The sequence below is a fragment of the Panthera tigris genome, chromosome E3 (assembly GCF_018350195.1).
Source record: "Panthera tigris isolate Pti1 chromosome E3, P.tigris_Pti1_mat1.1, whole genome shotgun sequence".
In the NCBI taxonomy this organism is placed as follows: Eukaryota; Metazoa; Chordata; class Mammalia; order Carnivora; family Felidae; genus Panthera; species Panthera tigris.
The window spans coordinates 15,800,972-15,824,533 of NC_056675.1; the positions used below are offsets into that span (position 1 = coordinate 15,800,972).

Genomic DNA, 23,562 nt, shown 5'->3' on the forward strand with positions numbered 1-23,562 from the left:
CATGATCTTTTCTGTACTTGTATCTCTGCGTTCAAATTTCCCTTTTATAAAGCTTTCAGCGTATTGGATTAGCACCCACCCTAATGACTCCATTTTAATTTGATTACCTATGTAAAGAACCCTATGTCCAAAATAAGGTCACATTCTGAGGTACTATATTAGAACGCCAAAATATGTTTTTTGTAGGGAACACAATTCAACCCATAATACATGGCTAACTTCCACTCAACATTTGAGATAGTTCAAAGGTTTTATTTATTCTACGTACATTTCTGTGATACTCCCTCTTTCCTGGAGCAATCTCCATGTTATGTGTTTCCATAGTATGTTTTCCTTTCTCTTGGTATTTATTAAGCAGTATTAGAAGAGCCAGCATATTATCTCTCAGTGGACTATGAGTGCCTTTAAAAACAGAGATACTCTAAATTATTTTTGTATTTCATATGCCTAGAACCATTTTTGGAACGAACGATACTACAATCTATATTTTTCTAAATCTTAATTTCCCTTGGTCACAGTAGCAAAATAAAATACCTTTAATGTTTTTCAAAGACATGCATGCATTGCATATTAATATACAGTTTTACTTTTTAATATTATTTAGGCAAACAGTACACCTGATATTCTAAAAACAAACAAAATATTGAGCTTTATACTCCTAAGTAATAAGATTTCAATCTTAATTCAAGGATATATTCTCTTAAGTGGTTTTCAACATATAACTACAGTAATATGACCCTATTCTGGAGGAAATCTGAAGCATGATTGGTCTGATTGTATTGGAAAGGGTGCCTATTACAATCCTACTCTTTTGTCTGATCTTGAGATCCAGGAATTGGCTTCTAAAGTTCTTAGTAATTTAAGGGTTGAATAGAATACAGTGTAAAAATCACTAATCTATAGGACAGAAAATGAAGACTCTGAATACATATTACTTTCTAAAAATCCTTGTTCCCTCTATTAACCAAAGAATCATAATCTCTGAATTTTGGTCTATGTATTTTTGTATTCAATATTTAACTTTCTACTATCATGATCTACTTATGCGTGTATATAGTTCAGAATTTTAGCTGCTATAACTTGAACCAGTGCAATAGTTTCCATTAAACTACTGAACCATTCAGCACATTCTTGGCACTGTGAGAGGAATACATCTTTTCTCTTGGTTCCAGGAGGCTCAGAGCCAAAGTGGTGCTCAGTTTTAACTACACCAATATTTCTTGTTAACATATCTGTTTCTTCTGTCTTCCATACCCTGGTTTTCTAAAAAAATGTTTTTACTGGGGTAAAATACACATAACATAAATTTACCATTTTCACTATTTTTAAGCGTACAGGTCAGTGGCATTAAGTACATTCACCACCATCATCTCCAGAACTTTTTCATCTTCCCCAAATAAATTCTGTACCCATGAAATAGTTAACTCCCCATTTCCCTCTCTGCCCAGCCCCTGGCCCCTACCACTCTACTTTTTACCTCTACAAATTTGGCTGTTCAAGTATCCCGTATAAGTGGAATGATGTAACAGTTGTCCTTTTGTTTCTGGCTTATTTCACTTAGTATAACGTCTTTTTTAAGGATTTTATTTTTTTAAGTTTATTTTTATTTAGTTTGAGAGAGAGATAGAGAATGACTGGCAGAGGGGCAGAGAGAGAGGGAGGAAAACCCAAGCAGGCTCTGAGCTGTCAGCACAGAGCCTGATGCGGCTCAACACCACCAACCGCGAGATGATGACCTGAGCTGAAGTCAGACGCTTAACCGACTGAGCCACCCAAGCGCCCTGACCAATTGGTTTTTAAAGACTGTGTTATTTAATTTCTACATAATTGAGAATTTTTCAGTTCTCCTTCTGTTGATTTCTAATTTCATTCCATTGTAATAGGACAACATACTTTATATAATTTCAGTAGTTTTAAAAATGTATTAAGACTTGTCTTGTGGCCTATCTAACCTATGGTGTTTACTAGAGAATGCTCCATGTGTACTTGAAAAAATTATGTATTCTGCTCCTGTTGGTAGTGTCTACATGTCTGCTATGTTCAACTGGCTTATAGTATTGTTCAGGTCCTTTATTTCCTTATTGATTCTGTCTGGGGTTCTATCATTATTGAAAGTGGTACTGATGGGAATGCAAGCTGCTGCAGCCACTCTGGAAAACAGTATGGAGGTTCCTCAAAAAACTAAAAATAGAACTACCCTACGACACAGCAACTGCACTACTAGGCATTTATCCATGGGATACAGGTGTGCTGTTTCAAAGGGACACATGCACCCCCATGTTTATAGCAGCACTATCGACAATAGCCAAAGTATGGAAAGAGCCCACATGTCCATCGATGGATGAATGGATAAAGAAGATGTGATATATATATATATATATATACACACACACACACAATGGAGTATTACTTGGAAATCTAAAAGAATGAAATCTTGCCATTTGCAACTACGTGGATGGAACTGGAGGGTGTTATGCTAAGTGAAATTAGTCAGTCAGAGAAAGACAAAAATCATATGACTTCACTCACATGAGGACTTTAAGAGACAAAACAGATGGGGACGCCTGGGTGGCTCAGTCAGTTAAGCATCCGACTTCAGCTCAGGTCATGATCTTGCATTCCGTGGGTTCCAGCCCCATGTTGGACTCTGTGCTGACAGCTCAGAGCCTGGAGCCTGCTTCAGATTCTGTGTCTCCCTCTCTCTGCCCCTTCCCCACTCACACCCTGTCTCTCTCTCTCAAAAATGAATACATATTAAAAAAAAATTTTTTTTAAAGAGACAAAACAGATGAACATAAGGGAAGGGAAATAAAAATAATATAAAAACAGGGAGGGGGACAGAACAGAAGAGACTCATAAATATGGAGAACAAACTGAGGGTTACTGGAGGGGTTGTCGGAGGGGGGATGGGCTAAATGGGTAAGGGGCACTAAGGAATCTACTCCTGAAATCATTGTTGCACTATATGCTAACTAATTTAGATGTAAATTTAAAAAAATAAAAGAAAAAGAAAGTGGCACTGAAATCACCGACTATTACTCTAGAGCTATCTATTTCTCTCTTCAATTCTGTCAGTTTTGCTTCAAATATTTTGATGTTTTGTTATTAAGTACATACATGTTTTTAATTGTTATATCTTCTTGCTGTATTGAATCTTTTATTAATCTATCTTTGTCTTTTATAATCTTTTAAAAATGTAAAGTTTATTTTGTCTTATATCAGTATGTTCACTACTGCTCTTGTTTGGTTACTATTTGCATGAAATATCTTTTCCTATCCTTTCATTTTTACTCTATTTGTGTCCTTAGATCTAAAGGGAGTCACTTGGAAACAGCGCTGAACAGTTGAATCATGCTTTAAAAATCTATTCTGTCAAATTGTGCCTTTAAGTCAAGGAGTTTAATCTGTTTACATTTAAAGTAATTGCTGATAACTTCTGGCGGGAATGCAAACTGGTGCAGCCACTCTGGAAAACAGTATGGAGGTTCCTCAAAAAATTAAAAATAGAACCATCCCATGACCCAGCCATTGCACTACTAGGTATTTATCCAAGGGATACGGGTGTGCTGTTTAGAAGGGGTACATTCACCCCTATGTTTATAGCAGCACTATCGACAATAGCCGAAGTATGGAAAGAGCCTAAATGTCCAGCGATGGATGAATGGATAAAGAAGATGTGGTATATATATATATATATATATATATATATAATGCAGTATTACTCTGTGATCAAAAAGAATGAAATCTTGCCATTTGCAACTACATGGATAGAACCAGAGGGTATCATGTTAAGCGAAAATGGTCAAAGAAAGACAAATATCATATGATGTCACTCATATGAGGAACCTAAGATACTAAACAAATGAACATAAGGGACGGGGAGCAAAAATAATATAAAAACAGGGAGGGGAACAAAATATAAGAGACTCTTAAATATAGAGAACAGAGGTTGCTGGAGGGGTTGTGGTGGGGGGGCTACATGGGTAAGGGGCATTAAGGAATATACTCCTGAAATCATTGCTGCACTGTATGCTAACTTGGATGTAAATTAAACAGTAACTAAATTAATTAATTAAAAAATAAAGTGATTGCTGATAGGGAAGAACTTACTTTTGCCCTTTTGTTGTTTGTTTCTGTATGTCTAATAGCTTTTTTTGTCCCTCATTTCTTTAATTGCCACCTTCCTTTTTGTTTAGTTGACTTTTACTGTTTTAAAAAAAAATTTTTTTTAATGTTTATTTTTGGGAGACCAAGAGACAGAGTAGGGGAGGGGCAGAGAGAGAGACAGACACAGAATCTGAACCACAGAGCCGGTCAGCACAGAGCCCGACATGGGGCTCAAACCCGCGAAGCCTGGGATCATGACCTGGGCTGAAGTCGGATGCTCAACCGGCTGAGCCACCCAGGCGCCCCAATTTTTATTGTTTTTGTGACATATTTTAATTCCTTTCTCATTTCCTTTTGTGTAGTTTTGAAATATTTTACTTGTGGTTATCGTGGGGATTATACATAACATCCTAATGTTATAAGAATCTATTTTCATTGATACAAATTTAAATCACAAACCACTGCTTTGGATCCTGTGTCTCCCTTTCTCTCTGTGCCCCTCCCCTGCTCTTGATCTGTCTCTGTCTCTCAAAAATAAATTGTTAAAAATTTTAAAAGAAAAAGGTGGGGGGGGCACCTGGATGGCTCAGTTGGTTAAGCATCAGACTTCAGCTCAGCTCAGTTTGTGAGTTCAAGCCCCGAGTCGGACTGAGCTTAGAGCCTGGTACCTGCTTTGGATCCTGTGTCTCCCTTTCTTCCTGTGCTCCTTCCCCATTCATGCTCTGTCTCTCTCTGTCTCTCTCAAAAATGAACAAACATTTAAAACATTTTTTTTAATCACAAACAAAACCACTTTTACCGCTCTACCTCTACCCCTCTCCACACTTTATGTTACTGATGTCACAAATTACATCTTTGTATAATGGGCACCTTTTAACATAGGCTTATGATTTTTTATGCTTTTCTCTTTTAAATCCTATAAAAGAATAAAAAACAAAATTATAAACCAAAATTACAATACTGGTTTTTATATTTGCCCATGTATTTACCTTTGCTGGAGAGCTTTATATCTTCATATGATGTTGAATTACTACCCAGAGTCCTCTCATTTCAACCTAAAGTTCTTTCCTGAGAATTTCTTGTAGGTCAGATCTAGTGGTAATAAACTCCTTCAGCTTTTGTCTATCTAGGAAAGTCTTAATTTCTCCCTCATTAAAAATATCTTTTTAATGTTTATTTATTTTGAGAGAACATGAGAGGGGGAGGAACAGAGAGAGGGGGAGAGAATCCCCAGCAGGCTCTGCACCATCAGTACAGAGCATGATGCGGGGCTTGAACCCATGAAACATGAACTCATGACCTTTGTTGAAACCAAGAGTTGGTCACTCAACTGACTGAGCCACCCAGGTACCTCCCAAAATATTTTTAAAATGTGATAAAAATATAAAATTTGCTATCTTCACCACTTTAAGTGTACAGCTCATTAGTGTTAATATATTCACATTATTGTGCAACCTATTTCCAGAACTCTTTTCATCTTGCAAAACTGAAACTGTAAGCCCATTATACAACAGTAACCCATCATTTCCTCCCCTCAGTCCGTGACAACTACCGTTCTACTTTTGTGTTCATGAGTTTGGCTATATTCTAGGTATCTCATATAAGTAGAACCATGCAGTATTTTTTTTGTGACTGGTTTATTTCACTTAGCATAATAGCCTCAAGATTCATCCATGTTGTACCATGTGTTAGATTTTTCTTCCTTTTTAAAGCTGACTAGTATTTCATTGAGTGTGTATACCACATTTTGTTTACCCATTAATCTGCCAATGGACACTTGGTTTGCTTCCTTGATTAGGGAATTGTGAATAATACTGCTATGAACATGGGTGTACAAATATGTCTTTGAGAGCTTGCTTTTAATTCTTTGAGTATATACCCAGAGGTGGAAAATTGCTGGATCATATGGTAATACTGTTTAATTTTCTGAGGATGTGTCTTGCTGTTTTTGGACTGCTAAGCCATTTTACATTCCCATCAACAGTGCACGAGGGTTCCAATTTCTCCACACTTGTTATTTTCTGTTTGGTTTGATAGAAGCCATCCTAATGGGTGTGAGGTGGGTCTCTCTTGTTTTGATGGACAATTTTGCCAGGTATAGAATTCACATTGGGGTTTTTTTCTCTCAACACTTTAAAGACATTGTCCCATTCTCTTCTGGCCTCGAAGGTTTCTGCTAAGAAAGTGGCTGATAACATTGTTGAGGGTCTCTGTAGGCGACAGACCACCTTTCTCTTGCTGGTTTCCATTCCGTTTTCTGTCTTCCTATGGTTTGATTTTAATGTGTCTTGCTGTGGGTCTTTTGAGGTTTCTCCTACTTGGGAATTTAAATTTTTGCTCCTTACATTGCCTTTCTTCAAATTTGGGTAATTTTTGGCTGTTATTTCTTCATATAATCTCTTTCTCTTTGTCTCTCTTGTCGTGCTCTTATATGTTGATATTTGTCCTTTTGAAGACATTCCCTAAGTCCCTCAAGGTGTTTGTTTCTTCATTCTTTTTCTTTTTGCTCCTCAGACAAGGTAATTTCAACTGTGCTACTTTCAAGTTTGCTGATTCTTCTGTCTGCTCAAATCTGTTGTTGACCCTTACAATGAAATTTCCTATTATTGTTTTTCAGCTCCAAAGTTTGTTTGGATCCTTTTTATAATTTCTCTTTGTTACTGTTCTCATTTTATTGATTTACTGTTTTCCTAACTTCCTTTAGTTTTTTTGTTCATTTTAACCGCTTGAGCATATTTCACAGTTATTTTAAAGCCTTTATCTAATAATTCTGATGCCTGCATTTCTTCAGGGAAGATTCCTGCCACTTCATTTTCTTCTTTTGAATAGGCGCAGGTTATCCTGCTTCTTGTGTTTACTTTCTTTGGTAGAAAATTGGGCAGGTGAAAAACAGCCACTTCTCCCAGTCTTTGCAGACCAGTGTATTCTTTTACTAATTAGTAGGATATGTTCTGAGCTTCGGGATCAAAGGAGAAAACTAAGTCTTCAGGTGTTTTAGCCTGCATCTCACCTGGATTTGTGTACCTGTTTACAGCTCCTCCCTATACATGCTGCTTTTATGTCTTCATTTCCCAGTTTCACTCCAATTTCTCCTTGGGGCCTCAGATTATCTATCGCATCTCCACCTTCAATGTCTTGCCCCAGATGTCTGTGAATCATAGTCTTTCTAGAGATGTTATGAGCAGTTCCTGCCACTTTCTGCCACGTTTCCTTTGCAGAACTCCAATTATGGGGAAAAGAAACTAGTCCTTTAGGCAGCCCCCAGACAAGTTAGAACATTGCAAGTAAGATTTGTTCTGTTCCCTTCAGTTTAAGGTGGGGGAGGGAGGGTGTTGGAAAATGGGCTGCTGCCACTGCCAGATTGAGATTGCCCAGAGGTGGAGGGACAAGGGTAAGCAAAACTTTCATGAATTTTCTTACCATTTTGAATGTAGCTTTTTCTTGATCTGACATTCACTTGGTTACTGTAGATGTGACTGTTTTCCTGAGCTCCCATAAGCTCATTTTAGCTGGATTTTGGTTGTTTTCATGGTCTCTGTGGGAGAACGAGAGCTTCCTAGCCCTCCATTTTGTTGATGTCACTACAGAATTTTTATTCTCAGTGCTATAGAAAGACTTCCAATTTTTGAGCTGATGATATGATGTAAAGAAAAAGTACTTTAGGATATTAAGCACAGGCAGGGTACACAATAGATCAGAGAGGAAACAGACAGGTTAGTATCTTGTAGGCAATATGCAGCTTGAGGCTTGACTATGTGGCCAAAATATACAGCACTGATCCTGGCACATACTGTGTGTTCAACAAAACTTTGTTGAACTAGATACCCAAAATTATAGTAGTTGTGACGAAGCACAGAATCCTTAAGGCAACCTCCTTGCATGCGGTAGATAAGGCAGTCAAAAGTAAACACACTCCATGAGATTTCTGTATCATGCTAGTAGGTAGAATCTCAACCAGGATTGGGCATGGCAGCCCTTGTAGCATTTATAGAAAAATCCCAGATGTCTTGCAGAAAAATAAGCCACACTGAAGACCTCATGACTCCAGAACCATCTAAACAAGGGATCAGCAAATAGTAGCCTGTTGCCTGGTTTTGCAGTTTTACTGGAACAGTCACAGTCCTCTATTTATAAATTATCCATAGCTGCTTTCATGTTGTAATATCAGAATTAAATAGCTGTGACAGTAATCCTATGACCTACAAAGCCTAAAATATTATCTGCTCCTTTACAAAACAGTTTGCAGACCCCTCTTCTAAACAATACAGTGAAGTCTAAAGGGGCTAGAGGCTGCTGTAAATTATCATATTTAATAAGGGCCCAAGATGACAAATAACTAAGTAGTCCATAGGACCTGACTGATGAAACTTAGTAATCACTTTCTTTTCAGGGACAGAATACTTGGAGGGAAATAGGTTTCAACAAATGGTACTAGGACAAATGGATATTCACATGCAAAAAGGTGAAGTTGGACCCCTTCTTCACACCATATATAAAAATTAACTAAAAATGGATGAAGACCTAAATGTATAAAATTTTTAGAAGTTACAGAGTAAATACGATCTTGATTTAGGCAATGGATTCTTAGATACGATATACCCAAGTCATAGGGAACCAAAGAAAAAAGATACATCGGGCTTCATCAAAATTAAAACCTAATGTGCTTCAAAGGACACCATCAAGAAAGTGAAAATAACACCAAAAAAATTACAGAAAATAATTATATATTATATATCTGAAAGGGTTTAGTATCCAAAATATATAAAGAAATTTTGCAACTCAACAATAAAGACAACTCAATTAAAAAAGGGTTAAGTTCTCCTGAAGGACTGACACTACATGACTTCAGGACTTAATACAAAGCTACAATCAATAATCAGGACAGAGTGATATTGGTGAAAGAGTACACAAATAAATCAATGGAACAGAACAGAATAGAGGCCAAAAATAACCATACAAAGAGAGTCAACTGATCTTTGACAAAGGATCGAAAGCAATTGGATGGAGAAAAGGACAGTCTTTTCAACCAACGGTGTTGGAGCAACTGGATATTCACATGCCAAAAAAATAAAAGTTGACACAGACCTCACATCTTTTGCAAAAATTCACTCAAAACGAATCAGACCTAAATGTGAAATACAAAGCTTTAAACCTCCAAAACATAACATAGGAGAAAATCTAGGTGACTTCATGATGACAACCTAGGCTTCATAACTTTTTAGTTACAACATCAAAACCATGATCCATGAAAGAAAAGGACAGGTTGGACTTCATTAAAATTAAAAACTTTTGTTCTGTAAAAGGCTGTTAAGAGAATAAAAAGACAAGTCATGGACTGGGAGAAAATATTTGCAAAATATTTATCTGATAAAGGTCCAGTATACAAAATATATTTTATTTATTTTTTTTAACTTTTTTTCAATGTTTATTTATTTTGAAGGAGAGAGAGACAGAGTGTGAGTGAGGGAGGGGCAGAGAGAGAGACACAGAATCTGAAGCAGGCCCCAGGCTCCAAGCTGTCAGCACAGAGCCCAACATGGGGCTCGAACTCACAAACCGCGAGATCATGACCTGAGCTGAAGTCGGATGCTCAACCAACTGAGCCACCCAGGCACCCCTACAAAATATATTTTAAAAACCACTTAAATTTCAACAAAAAGAGAACAACCTAATTTAAAAATGGGCAAGAGATCATCTGGGTTAGCTCAGTCGGTTAAGCTTCTGACTCTGACTCACATCATCATCTCACAGCTAAACTTATAAAAATATGAATGTTCTATGACTTTCGGGAACTGCAATTTAAAACAATGTGATACCACTACAGATTAGAATGGCCAAAATTTAAAACACAGATACCACCAAATTCTGGTGAGGACATGAACAAAAAGAACTCTCATTCACTGCTGCAAAATGGTACAGTCACTTTGTAAGACAGTAAGGCAGTTTCTTACAAAACTAAAAACATACTCTTACCCTATGATCCAGCTATTATGTTCCTTGGTATTTACGAAAATGAGCTGAAAACTTCTGCCACACAAATGTGGACACAAATGTTTATAGCAGCTTTTTTGGATAATTACCAAAACCCAGAAGAAATTAAGATGACTTTTAAGTTTATTAATTGAGAGAAAGCAAGTGTGGGTGGGGGAGGGGTAGAGGGAGACAGAGAGAATCCCAAGCAGGCTCTGCGCTGTCAGCACAGAGCCCAACACAGGGCTCCATCCCATGAACCGCGAGGCCACAACCTGTGCCGAAATCAACAGACAGACACTTACCACCTGAGGCACCCAGGCACCCCAGGTTGACCTTCAGTAAGTGAAACAGTAAACAAACTGGTACATCTAGACAATGGAATATTATTCAATAATAAAAAGAAATGAGCTATCATGCTATGAAATGACATGGAGTAACCCTAAACACCTACTGCTAAGTGAAAAATCCAATCTGTAAAGGCCACATCCTCTATGGTTCCAACTATATGACATTCTGAAAAAGGCAAAACTATGGGGACGGTAAAAATACCAGTGATTGTAAGGGATTTGGGGAAAGGGAGGAAATGAACAGTGGAGCACAAGGTGTTTTCAGAAAATATTCTGATAATAGCATAATAGATTTATGTACTTGTCAAAACCCAGTCTATGCATGCACTCCTGCACTCTCTACTGTACAACACAAAGAATGAACCCTAATGTAAACTAGGGACTTTACGTAGTAAAAGTAGATCAACATTGGTTCATCAATTTAATGAACACACCATACTAGTGCAGATGTTAATAGGGGAAGCTGTTGGCGGGGGGGGGGGGGGGGGGGGGGGGGGGGCGCAAGGAGGGCAAGGGCCTATATGGGAATTCTTTGTACTTTCTGCTCAATTTCACTGTGAATCTAAAACTCCTTGAAAAAATAATGTTTTTTCTTAAGTGCAAAGACTTTCAATAGGCATTTCTTCAAAGAATATATAAATATCCACAAGTAAGGACATGAAAAGATAGATACTCAACTTTAATAGCCATTAGGAAATTACAGATCGAAACCACACTGAGACAGCACTTCACAACCACTAGGATGGTTATAATCAATACGAGGGACAAAAACAAGAGAGAGATTGATCCTGTTTCAGATTCTGTGTCTCCCTCTCTCTGTGACCCTCCCCCGTTCACGCTCTGTCTCTGTCTCAAAAATCAATAAACGTTAAAAAAAAACAAACAAGAGAGAGATTGGATTCCATCATGCACTGCTGGTAGAAACATGGTATGGTGCAGGTGCTATGGAAAACAGTGTGGCAATTCATCAAACAGTTAAATGGAGTTATCATATGACCTAACAATTCCACTTTTAGGTATATGCAAGAGAGAGAGGAACGCAGGTCAACAAAAATTTGTTCACAACAGCATATTCGTAACAGCCAGAGTAGAAACAACCCAAATAGGGGCGCCTGGGTGGCTCAGTCGGTTAAGCGTCCGACTTCGGCTCAGGTCATGATCTCACGGTCCGTGGGTTCGAGCCCCACATCGGGCTCTGTGCTGACAGCTCAGAGCCTGGAGCCTGTTTCAGATTCTGTGTCTCCTTCTCTCTGTGACCCTCCCCCGTTCATGCTCTGTCTCTGTCTCAAAAATAAATAAACGTTAAAAAAAAAAAAAAAAAAAGAAACAACCCAAATATCCACCAACTGATGAATGGATAAAAAATGGTGCATCCCAAAAAAAAAAAAAAAAAATGGTGCATCCACTGTTGGTGGGAATGCAAATTGGTGCAGCCGCTCTGGAAAGCAGTGTGGAGGTTCCTCAGAAAATTAAAAATAGACCTACCCTATGACCCAGCAATAGCACTGCTAGGAATTTACCCAAGGGATACAGGAGTACTGATGCATAGGGGCACTTGTACCCCAATGTTTATAGCAGCACTCTCAACAATAGCCAAATTATGGAAAGAGCCTAAATGTCCATCAACTGATGAATGGATCAAGAAATTGTGGTTTATATACACAATGGAATACTACATGGCAATGAGAAAAAATGAAATATGGCCTTTTGTAGCAACGTGGATGGAACTGGAGAGTGTGATGCTAAGTGAAATAAGCCATTCAGAGAAAGACAGATACCATATGGTTTCACTCTTATGTGGATCCTGAGAAACGTAACAGAAACCCATGGGGGAGGGGAAGGAAAAAAAAAAAAGAGGTTAGAGTGGGAGACAGCCAAAGCATAAGAGACTGTTAAAAACTGAGAACAAACTGAGGGTTGATGGGGGGTGGGAGGGAGGGCAGGGTGGGTGATGGGTATTGAGGAGGGCACCTTTTGGAATGAGCACTGGGTGTTGTATGGAAACCAATTTGACAGTAAATTTCATATATTAAAAAATAAAAAAATAAAAAAATTAAAAAAATTAAAAAAAAATAAAAGTAGGAAAAAGAAAAAATGGTGCATCCATTCAACAAACCATTATTCCACCATAAAAAGGAATGGCACAACATAGCTGAACCTTGAAAATATGCTAAATGGAAGAAGTCAGATTTAATTTATATGGAATGACCAGAATAGGCAAATATATAGTAGAAAGATGAGTGGTTGTCAGGGGGCTATGGGGAAATGTGAATGAAAAGTGACTGCTAGTGGGTATGGGGCTTCTTTTGGAGATGATGAAAAAGATTCTGGAATTAGGCAGGAGTGATAGTTGTACAACCTTGTGATATACTCAAAACCCCTGAATTTAAAAAAATATATAAAAGGATACCTAGGCAGTTTTACTTCCTTTTATCCCCTTTATTCATTGCAAAATTAAATAAGGTTGATAATTTTTTTCGGAGTATGTGATGTGTTTTACAATTTACTGATCCATTTACACAAATGATCCATTTGTGGAAATGATCCATTTACACAAATGGGTGTTAAATTTAGTTTCAGGGGAGAAAATAATTTAGCAAAGAATATCTGGAGCATTAATTTACTCACCTCTCACTAGGCTATAACCTCTTGAGAAATGGTATAGTCACACAATGATTACTTAGGGAAATGGTACCCATTACTTTAGGAATAAAGGGGAAGTCCTCAGAGGGGACAGTGCATCATACTGCAACATTTAAGCAAAAGGGGGCAAGAGAAGTATTTGGGTAAACCTGTAACTGGGAGTCGATTTTTCAAAAGCTCAGAAGTATCTTGACAGATAACTAAAACATCTTCCTGGGTCAAAAACTAGGGTTTTCCCCTCAAAAACAAACAGACAAAACAAAACTAAGAGCCTAGGAAAGTCTGGAATAACAAAGGAAGACAGATTGAACTAAAAATCATGTGCCTGTTCCAGATGCCCTCAGAGCTGCCTCTCCTTGGGTGACTGGACTGGGTGTCAGCCTCTGTTTGGGACATAATTCAACTGTCAAGTACACATTCAGAAATTTTCACAGAGGCCAATAAACAATAAACAAATGGACATATTTTTTTTTTTTAAGAATAAAACTGTCACATGGTCAAAAACTAAAACCACACAGAAAGATGTAAAATGGAAAGTAAAATTCCCAGACTCTCCAGCTCTCCTTCCTAGATGTGATCCTGGTTAAGTTTTGTACGTAAATTACTTTTTTTTTTTGCGGGGGTGGGGGGCGGGGGGCGGACAGATGCCTTTTATTGGTCTAACCAGCATAACTAATAGGTTTGGGCAGAGCTCCCCTATCTGTCCTGGCTCCCATCTTGCCTCTCCTGGGAGTTCGTGACTCACCCACAGGGGAGAAGAGTATCCTGGGCTAGGGTGGCAGGCAAAGCCAGGGTCGGAAAGGGGATCAGGGTGAAGTAGAAAGCATAGGGCCACCAGATCATTCAAATAAGAAGTCCATCAGGGCAGAAGAGAGGATGTTTCCCCACACGGGCCCCTCTGCCCTGGCGAGGAATGGAAGGGGGCAGGAAGCTTCCATCAGAGGTTTCCTACTGTGCCCTTCGTGCCATCAGCATCTCCCGGATGTTGTCCTCAGCTTCCTTCACACTCTACTCCAGGTAGGATTTTTTCTGTTCCAATTCTTTAATTTTTTCTTCTGCTATTTTCTGTTTCTCTAGCAGTTGATTGTGAATTACCTCCCTGGACTGAAGAATAAACATTCTTCCTACACCTTCATACATGTTAGTCTCCTCTATCAAAGTCATAATCTCTGTACCTGTAAGATGTGCATGCTTTTTTGTTCTGTTTAGCTGTTCAATCTGTAGGTCTGCAAGCTTCACCTGCTGAGTGTCAATAACTTTGGCTTGACTCTGTGAAGGCCTTCTTCAATTCCAGATCCACAGGAGCCACCATCTTGGTCCACTCCGTAAAGTATCTTAATTCTTAAATGTTGTCAATGTGGCAGGAATATTATACAGAATACGTTTCCTATAAAGGTTAAGCCTTCCAGAGCCTGCCTGGCTTTATCAAAAACTGAGGTTAAATTCAGGCCCCAAATACAGAAATGTAAAATTTTCCTGCAATCTAAAATAGAATTTAGACCTAAATAGATTTTTTTTAACAAAAAAATCACACATTTTAGCTTTCAAGTCAGATTTCACTTTCTATCCATGGCAAAACAAACTCTTAAGAGATTTATAAAAATACCAAAAATTGGTGGTCACTTGGAAACAATTTATTATTAATTAGGTTAATCCATTTAAAAAATACATCAAACACACTCACAGTTAAAATGAAACAGTGGCATAGGTACCCATGTGATGCCTTGACAAGAAAAATCAACAATTCCTGGTAAAATTCCCAATACAGACAAGAGACTTAAATATAAATGCCCTGTGAATTCCAGTTTTGCCTGTAAACACATCTCAGGTGATCCTCAGATGATAAGGTTAAGAAAGACATGAGTGCAACTGGCAGGGGTGGTAGGGAGGTTGAAATAACCTGGAAATTGCAAGGGGGTGGGAAATCATCCAGTTAACAGCAGCACTGAAAATATGTAATCTCACAACAAAATAAGTACCAATTTGGAAAATTAGTGTCTGTGGGCATTTTCTTCCCCAAGTCAGGAGCAGAGCGAATGTGGAAAATTAATTTTCAGCAACATTCCTAGGATTAGGGCAACCACACATCTGGAGCTACTGAACTCTCCAAAGCCTCAGTATCAGTAAGTTCTTCACATGGTAATTATCCTAATATTTTAAATTAAAAAACTGATACACCCTTGCAACAGCTAACAAATTCAAATTCTTAGGAACCAACCTCCGGTTTCTCCATATTTTATCCATGAAGACCTATATAACTGACCCCTTTCAAAAGATGCAGACAATTTGCCCATCATGCAAATGAAGTTCACCCAGACTTGACACAAAGGTGTCTACTCAGGGCTCCTGTCTCAGGGCAGGAAACTGAAGGTCATTAGAAAGGCGGCCAATGCTGTTCTTCTGCTGAGCTGTCATTCAGTCTGGAGTGCCGCTTTTCAACTGGAATGGGCCGGTCGGTACCCTAACATTTAAGACTGAATAGTGTGAGCTGGTAAACACCACCCCTGCCAGCAAAGGAAACAAGCCTTCAGACCCGATCAAGGGTTGGCCAGGCTGTTCTCTTATCTCCAATGTTCTCAAGGAAAAGATTCCTCTGAGGTAAGCCAAGTTCAGTGGCTCATTTTAACCTAAAGCAACTATCTGCTGCTCTGGGAGTTTCTAGTCATCTAACGGGATTCTCTTAACTCTGCTCTCATCCCAACAGTGCTCAGAGCCCCTGCTTGGGAAGCTCCTAGGGAAGCAGATGAAACTAATTAGGACACAGCCCATCAAAGGCAACACAAAGTACTTTACCAGCTGTGTATGGGGGCCTTCCCACAACTGTGGCAAAGGCCACAGAAGAAATATTTTGACCACAGAGGGTTCCACAGTCATTGTCCTCTTTGGCTCTGTCCTCCTCTCTTTAGCTCTCTGCCCTGACAACCTCAGCCTGTCTTCACCATGTTTCATCTCCCAGAGGCACAAGTACTTCTTTTTAGCTTATTTTTGTGATTTATCCAACTAACCATGAAATCAGGCCTGCTGGGATAGAGGGTACAACCAAATGAACAATCCTCTGAGTGTCTGGGAAATGGCTGCTGGGCCTTTCAGCTTCATGAGGTGGTTGGGCCAGCTGTGCTCCTCTTATGCTGGGTCCTCTTCATCCATTGTCACGTCATCCGTATTTTTCTTCTGTTCAGCCTCTGGCCCCGCAGGCAGAATGCTTGTGACGGTGTGGAGGAGGGCTTCGATCTGCTCCTCCGTGAGCCGTTCTTCACTCTCTTCTACTATCTGCAGAAGAAAAGAAAACCTCCAGGGGTTATTTATGGAGGAGCTGCACAGGCGGGGTCCACTCCTGCCCTCCTCCACCCATGCTGTTCCCAGTCTGCTGGCCTCTGGCACACACAGCTCTAGGCCTGGCTCCTGAGCCCCCCTCAGGTCTCCAGGTCCTCTCCACCCTGGCTCCAACAGAGGGGAGAAGCCAGATCCAATTCCCATGTGATGGCTCAAAATGGGTCAATGTAAAAAGCAAGTTGCAGGTTAGCATTTTTCTTCAAAGAAACAGAAAACCCTAACAGTTCTCTACCCATCCACATGCACACATGAATATGTTGTATGTGCAAAGAAAACACACCCCTGGGGAGTGAAATGGCACTTTATATACTTTTGTATTTCACAATAAGCACCGCTGTGACTTATGAATTGTATCAACAACTCATTTGATGATTGCCCACTGTGTGCCAAATGGTTTATCTACTTTTTCTCATCCCCACTCCCACCACCACTAACAGCTCTTCAGGGAGCTCATGTGCCTGGCGCTGCACATAGCACTTCATATCTGTTATTTCTTTCAGCCTTCACAACAATATGGCAAAGGGCAGAATGAGAGCCCCATGCTGGGCCTCCCCAACACGAACACCTACAATCAATCAAGCACACACCACGTGGTCCTGGTCATCTCCTGGAATGTGGAACAACAGTCTGATGAGTGACGGCTGGGAAACAATCCCCCGCCGCTCCACTAAAGGTCCACTTAAAGCCCAGTTTGACGTGTCCCGGAAATCTACACACAGATGGTCCACAATTCTGAGCCAGTTTTATTAGCCTCCCCTCTAGTTCTCAATATATTAATGAATGATATTAATGAATACAAACATAGTCAACAGTGTTTTTAACAGCAATACATAGGCAGTCTTAACCATGTTCACATAGTGGCACTAGCTGTCAATCACAAACAGCTAAAGGTGTCCAGGGTTCTGTTCTGTGGCATTTCCCCACAGCAATCTCTGAAATTTGGCAACTAAGACCAAGAGGAATTCAAGAAAGAAATCCTAGCAGATTTAAGTAAAGCAAGATGACCGGCAGGGCTTACAATCCTGAAAAGGATTTCGGTCTGACTGCCGGACTTTATTGACAACAGTACAGAAGCTAATAAAGCCAGGTGATGTGTCCAAGATCATACTACAAACTCGTGGAAAAACATCGTTGTTTCTATAATGCTTCTATAACTAGAGAATAGTCCTGGGTGTTCTAGGGTGGAGAAGATCCTGAGTGAACCAATGGGGCTACTTCCCATCATGCTGTCAAATAAAATGACCATTTCCTAAAGATTAAAAGGCTCTGTAAAATGTAACCTCTACTGAACAAGAAACAATCCCCAGAATCCTATTTTTTAAACCAGACATGCAAAATTAGGACATGAAAGGAAATAATCTAACATAGACTGTCTCCAAAATATGAAGGAGGAAGAAATGGGATATATCGGATTTGATTATTCAATTCTAAGAAAAGATGATCTCCAGCTGAGAGAAGAATGTCTCCAAATTTATAAATTAGTGTAGGTGGTTAATTATGAACTGCTACCTGCCTCAGGGGAATGGGAAAGAGGATTTAGACTAGTCTCAGAACAGGGACAGCCTCCCACCAGTATTTGTACAGGGCCTTTCCCAGAATCACTGCCACCAGAGCTTCTCAAACATGTGGTCCATAAAGTCAGGACAATTTACAGATGAGTAAGTAGAGGCTTAGCATTATAAACAAAACCTGATCTGGGTCTCACAGTAAATAGTGCAAGGTCTTTTGACTTTGAATTCCACCTCTTTCTGGAACACCATGCCCTCCAGTAGGAGGTTTCTATCATTTCCTCTCTCAGAGATGCAAACTAGAATCCACTGGTTTGAGTTTAGTTTTAGTTATATGACCTCTGAGAGGCCTTCATCTTTAGAAAACCAAAGAGAGAAGACTTGAACAAGGCACCTTCTTACGTCCCTGTCTCTGGATTTGGCAGATACAACAATGATCGGGTGTCTACTAGGCATGTTCATGACAACAGGGCTAATGAGCTTTCAAATTTTGCCAAGTTTGCCAAGAGTAGAAGCTTTCATCAGCACACAAACCCTCAGGGTCAGGAACTTTCCTTTTCAAACCAAGATTCCTAGTCACAGGAAGAAAACCTAAACTTCATTAAGCAAAATGAAATACATATACACAAAAAAGAAACTTGCAGACACCAAAAATTTACTAAGCCTTCTTGGATCACTAAGGTAAAATGATATTAACTGTATTACTCCTCACCTTTTCTTCCCAACACAGAAGAAACTGAGCCCAAATAAAGAAATACAAAGAACGATCTCAATATTCTCCAACACTCAAGGTTTCAAATTGTTCGGAATATAAAGGCAAAAGAAATGTCAAAAACCAAAGTATTTGCAGATGGGTCAGCAATAAATTTTTATCACAAAGACCATATCAATTCCCTAGGGGCTGTCAAACTGGGCTGCTATACTCCAAAAATGGTTGTTTCTCATTCTAAGCTGCCAAGTCTAACTTCCTACTTTCCCCAAAACAACTAAAATCTAGTAACTACAGATACTTCTAGCTCTTTGACCCAGAAAAGTTCACTTAACCTCTGTAAATTTCAATTATTCTCTAATGTGAAATGAAAGTAACACCAACAGTAAGGACTAAAAGAGAACATATATTACAGTGTTTCATAAGCCATAAAATTTTATATATTCCAAAACATTTTATAATCCCTACCTTTTAACAGACTTATATGATAGTGTTGTTCAGGATAGTGGCCTATGAGGTCACGGGGTTCCCTGTCCTGTCTTCAGTCTAGAGAGCTCACAAACTGCCCTGAATAAATGTACACACCAGGGCATGGCAGAAATCACAGAAGCTGGTGGCTTCCTCATTTCCTCACAGACAGCAGGTCTGTGGATCTGAGGATCACAACAAACTATGGCTGAGGTATAACTAAAAGAAGCCTCAGCCTCCAAACCTGAATACTAACAAATGGTGGATGCTGACATTACTTCTGGATGCAGGGAGAATAAATGGCTGTAAAGTTAATGCGGAGAAATTCTCAAGTCCTTTGCACTTTCCACTCGGTGTGAAGACCTCATTTCTTATCCTCCTCTTGTGAGAAGAGATACTGCTACAAGCCGTGGTAAATGTTTTTGTACCCTTTGTGGCCAAATTCCAGGCTGGGGAAAATCTGGCTACAAAATGGTCCAACCGCTGGGAAATATACATAGTTTTTATCAAGACCTACTACCTATCTGTGAAAAGAAGAGAATAAACATTTGAGTGGATGCCACACACATCTTTCTTCTCACCCTGTAAAAGCATATGGCTTGGAGGAAAAAGTAAGCCTTCTGAATCAGACCCAATTAGCCGCTCGTTAGCCAAGACTACGGTGAGGGTGTTAAAGGTGGCCTACACAAAGCCCCGGCATATAGCAGGCACTCTCAATAACAGCTAATCGTCCCAAGTAATGATAGAGCTTTCTACTGGCTCTGAGATGAGGTCACGCTAACCCTCCTCATCTTCTCTCTCCATCTGTCATTAAGCCATGAATAACATATGTTGCTGATTAAAGTTGGAGGAGACACGACATGTGATCTTTAACCCAGAGGGACACGGATTAGTTTCTTGCTGATTTGTTTGTTCTTTTCTAAGCTGAATCTCCAACATAGTCGAAAGCACCAGAATAAGGGTACAAAAAAAAAAAAAAAAAAGATCTCTTTTTAGCCTAAAGGCCAGTTCCCCCAGAAAGTCACCCTTTATGGAAGGAATTTTTCTAATTTAATTTTGGGTGCATTTTCAAGGACAGAAACAACACTGGGAAGTCAATAAAAGTTTTAGTCCAAAATTAAATAACCCATGACCCTTTAAAAATAAGGTTCTTTTAAAGCAATCTAAACATCATAGGCATTTCTGGCTACTTTCTTCCACACTTTTCTGAAGCAAATCTGACAAAGGTAAGTACTTCTAAAACTGACTCTGCAAACTCCTTTGTTCCTATTTGTTAATTCTCCAATCAGGTTTTTTTGTTTTGTTTTTTTTACTGGCAGTTAAATGGCCTAATAGTTGTAGCTTAACGATCCTCTCTGCCCTCTACAGGAGAGGGAAACTGCCCCCGCACACCAATTAATACAGCAACCACGCGGTTTGTCTCACTGGGCCTCATTTTCACATTCTCCTTATACCACGTGTGGCTTCTACTCTGGCTGCCTTGCATAATTCTAGAGCTTGATACTGTGATTGCTGTGCAGACAGTGCACGTGATGAAGCTCCAATGAATGATCTTATGCAGGGAAACAAGATGATCAAGTGTGTGGTTTTAACAGTGATGCAGAGGGGCGCCTGGGTGGCTCAGTCGGTTAAGCGGCCGACTTCAGCTCAGGTCATGATCTCGCGGTCCGTGAGTTCGAGCCCTGGGTCGGGCTCTGTGCTGACAGCTCAGAGCCTGGAGCCTGTTTCAGATTCTGTGTCTCCCTCTCTCTGACCCTCCCCTGTTCATGCTCTGTCTCTCCCTGTCTCAAAAAATAAAATTAAAAAAAAAAAAAGTTAAAAAAAAAAAAAAAAACAACAGTGATGTAGAAGGTGGGTTGGAGGGGGCACGCTGAGGCAGGGAAGATGAGAGAACAACTCCAAGAGCCGCACTGAGAAATGACAGAAATTAACACAGCGCCGGAGGGAGAGAAGAGAGAACAAGACAGGAGCAATGGAACCTGGGGACAAAGTGCATATGGAATCAAAGGGAAAGAATGTCTTCTAGGCTTCTGGCTTGGGAGACTGGGCCAGGAGGCTGAGAGAGAAAGAGCGCATGTGGGGAAGGTACACATGTGCTCCGTGAACCAAGAACAGAAACAGGAAGAGTGGGATCGAAGGGTGGGAGTCGGGGAAGAGAAATCCTGCCAGAGTCATGGTGAGTCTATTGTTTTTATGCAACATCTGGTTGGCAATAACTCCTACAGGAAAACAGTGGTCAGAATGGGGTAGGACATCAAGGGAGACAAAGAGCTGCCAAGTCACAGGCCCAAACCCGAAGGAAAGAATTAAATTTCGTCCAGTCTTCTACTTTCACCAAGTCCATACTAAGTAGGATCCAACTGGTGAGGTCTCCTTTCACTTATAAAATAGGGTATTTGGGCAGTCTTTTCAAGAAATGGCAGTTCCAGTCTTGTCCGTTCTCAGCCTTTATCACCCTTCCTCCCTCTCAGACCCAGAAATCAATCCTCTCACGTTCAGGCCTCCTTCACTCACCAGCTGGATCTCAACAGCAGTCATAGGCCTGTGGTTCAGCAGCTGAAGCTTTTCAGCTCTGTCAAAAGAAAAGTACAAAGCATTTAAAACTTATTCCCCTCAAAATCTTGAGTCTTGACCAAGCTGTTTAGAGAACACTGTGTCAGATAACAAATGGGAGAACCACCTGGAACTTGGCCCTCCGTTTCTTCAACTGTAAAATGAGAGAATGGGAATAGGAGAGCCTATGTCGGAGACTTTTGGGAGGATACAAATGTGTATTAGAATCCTAAAGATCACAGGGGTGTGGACTGAAAGAAATGTAACAAATAGCAGAGGTGCAGTTTTAATAAATTTTATCTGGAAAATGTGAAGAAAATAATGTTTTCTTAATCCAGATAACAGAAAGTAAAGAAAGATTAATAAAATAACCTTGGTTGGTCGGTATCACTTAAAAATGCCTGAGAATTCATTTTTGAGATTAATATTAAATGTCAGATTTGACTTGTTATCTTAGAAACAAAAAACAGGGCTAGGAGGGAACAGGGTTTAATGCACAGTAGTATAAGGTACAGTCCTCTGACCACAAGGAGTTTACAATTCAGTTGGGGAAAGAAGACAAATACAAGCCAATTTTAACAAAAACCGTAAGTAACAGTTGATGGTAATAATTATCTCCTGTTACAAGGCAACAGCTGGCTCATTGGTAAAGAGGTGGTTGAAATGTGTGGAGTCTCAAAGGTGATAGGACTTAAAAGAAAAAAGAACAGCTTCAATTACCACCCCTCTGTAGGTGACAATTTCTAAATTTCCCTCTCAATCTGACTCAGGAGCTCCAGATTCATCTTTCAATTCAACTCTGTAAATATTTATTGAGCTTAAAGACATTGTGAAATAAACAGATGAATAAGCCACATGCCCACAGCCACATTTGGAGAAGCAGCACATTACCCAACCTCCCTAAGCCTCGGTCTCACCATCTGTAAAACAGGAATGACAATAGAACTTAATATCTCGCCAGGGGGTTAGGAGGGATGAACATCTTTCCGTTTATAGTGCCAGCAGCTACCATTTATTGCTTACTTCCCATATGGCAAGCACATTGAACCCTCAGACTTAATAGAGGCTGAGATGGTAAATAACTTGCCCAAGGTTACACAGCTAGTGAATGGCAGAGCTGGGACTCTGCCATCAAAGCTCGTGTTCTTAACCATCTGCTTCTAGTATTCAGTATTCAAAATGATGATTGTCACACAGCAATTTCCCCACAAATGGCAGTCATCATTAAGGCACTTGTAGTTAAGTTCTACTCCTCATAATCCCTCAACATTTATTCTAGACTCGAAGATGACTTCACATGGGAGAAAACCCTCATCCTGGGCCCTGAAAGGTTTTCTAGGCATGTGATGAGAAGAAATGGCCAGGCAGGGCAGGAACAGCATAAGTAAATAGCCAGAAGAACAAAAATTATGGAATTTTAGGAAATGGTGGCTTGAGAGGCTGTGGGACACGAGGCTGAGTCATCCAGGACAAGACGACATGGGGATTCAACTACCAACAGGCTGAATATGACTCTGGACACTGGGAAGAATCAAGGAAAGAAGTGATACGCTCCAGGTGAGAATAAGAGGCCATAAACTTGGGTAGCGGCAGCAAGGCTGGCAATGAGAGGCTGGGCTTGTGAGATGCTCTGGTCACCCCGAGGTATAGTCAACAGGATCCGACAACTGCCTTAGCTGGGTGAGAGCAGGGTGAAGGAAAGAGAAGAGTCAGGGTTCATTGTCATGTTCTTAGCCTGTTTGGCAAAAATATATTACTTGAAATCTGAATTGAGTTTGTGTGGTTTTGGAAGAACAAAGAGGTCTCGGTCCAGCTGTTTGTCTAGTTTTAGTTCTTAGTGTGATCTAGAACTAAAGAAAAAGACCAGAGCTGGACATATTAGCAAGGAGTTAGGCAAAACCATGGGAGTGGGTATCACAGG

General features: G+C 39.9%; 1 protein-coding gene and 1 pseudogene across 12 annotated transcripts in view; both read right to left on the minus strand.

Annotated features, from left to right (window-relative positions):
- Positions 1-337: 337 nt before the first annotated feature.
- Positions 338-23,562, minus strand: part of LOC102963738 (CGRP receptor component) — a 61,058-nt gene continuing 37,833 nt past the window's right edge. For 11 of the 12 annotated variants that reach the window (XM_042971479.1, XM_042971489.1, XM_042971484.1 and 8 more), the window contains 2 exons: positions 21,603-21,660; positions 14,690-16,340 (listed from right to left, as the gene is read on the minus strand). In XM_042971479.1, coding sequence (XP_042827413.1) covers positions 16,194-16,340; positions 21,603-21,660 — 205 coding nt within the window. In that variant the 3' untranslated portion in view covers positions 14,690-16,193. Of the gene's footprint in view, positions 403-14,689; positions 16,341-21,602; positions 21,661-23,562 lie in introns of those variants that run through there. The other variant, XR_006212397.1, reaches the window with a different exon arrangement.
- LOC102963460 lies at positions 13,714-14,382 on the minus strand (annotated as a pseudogene).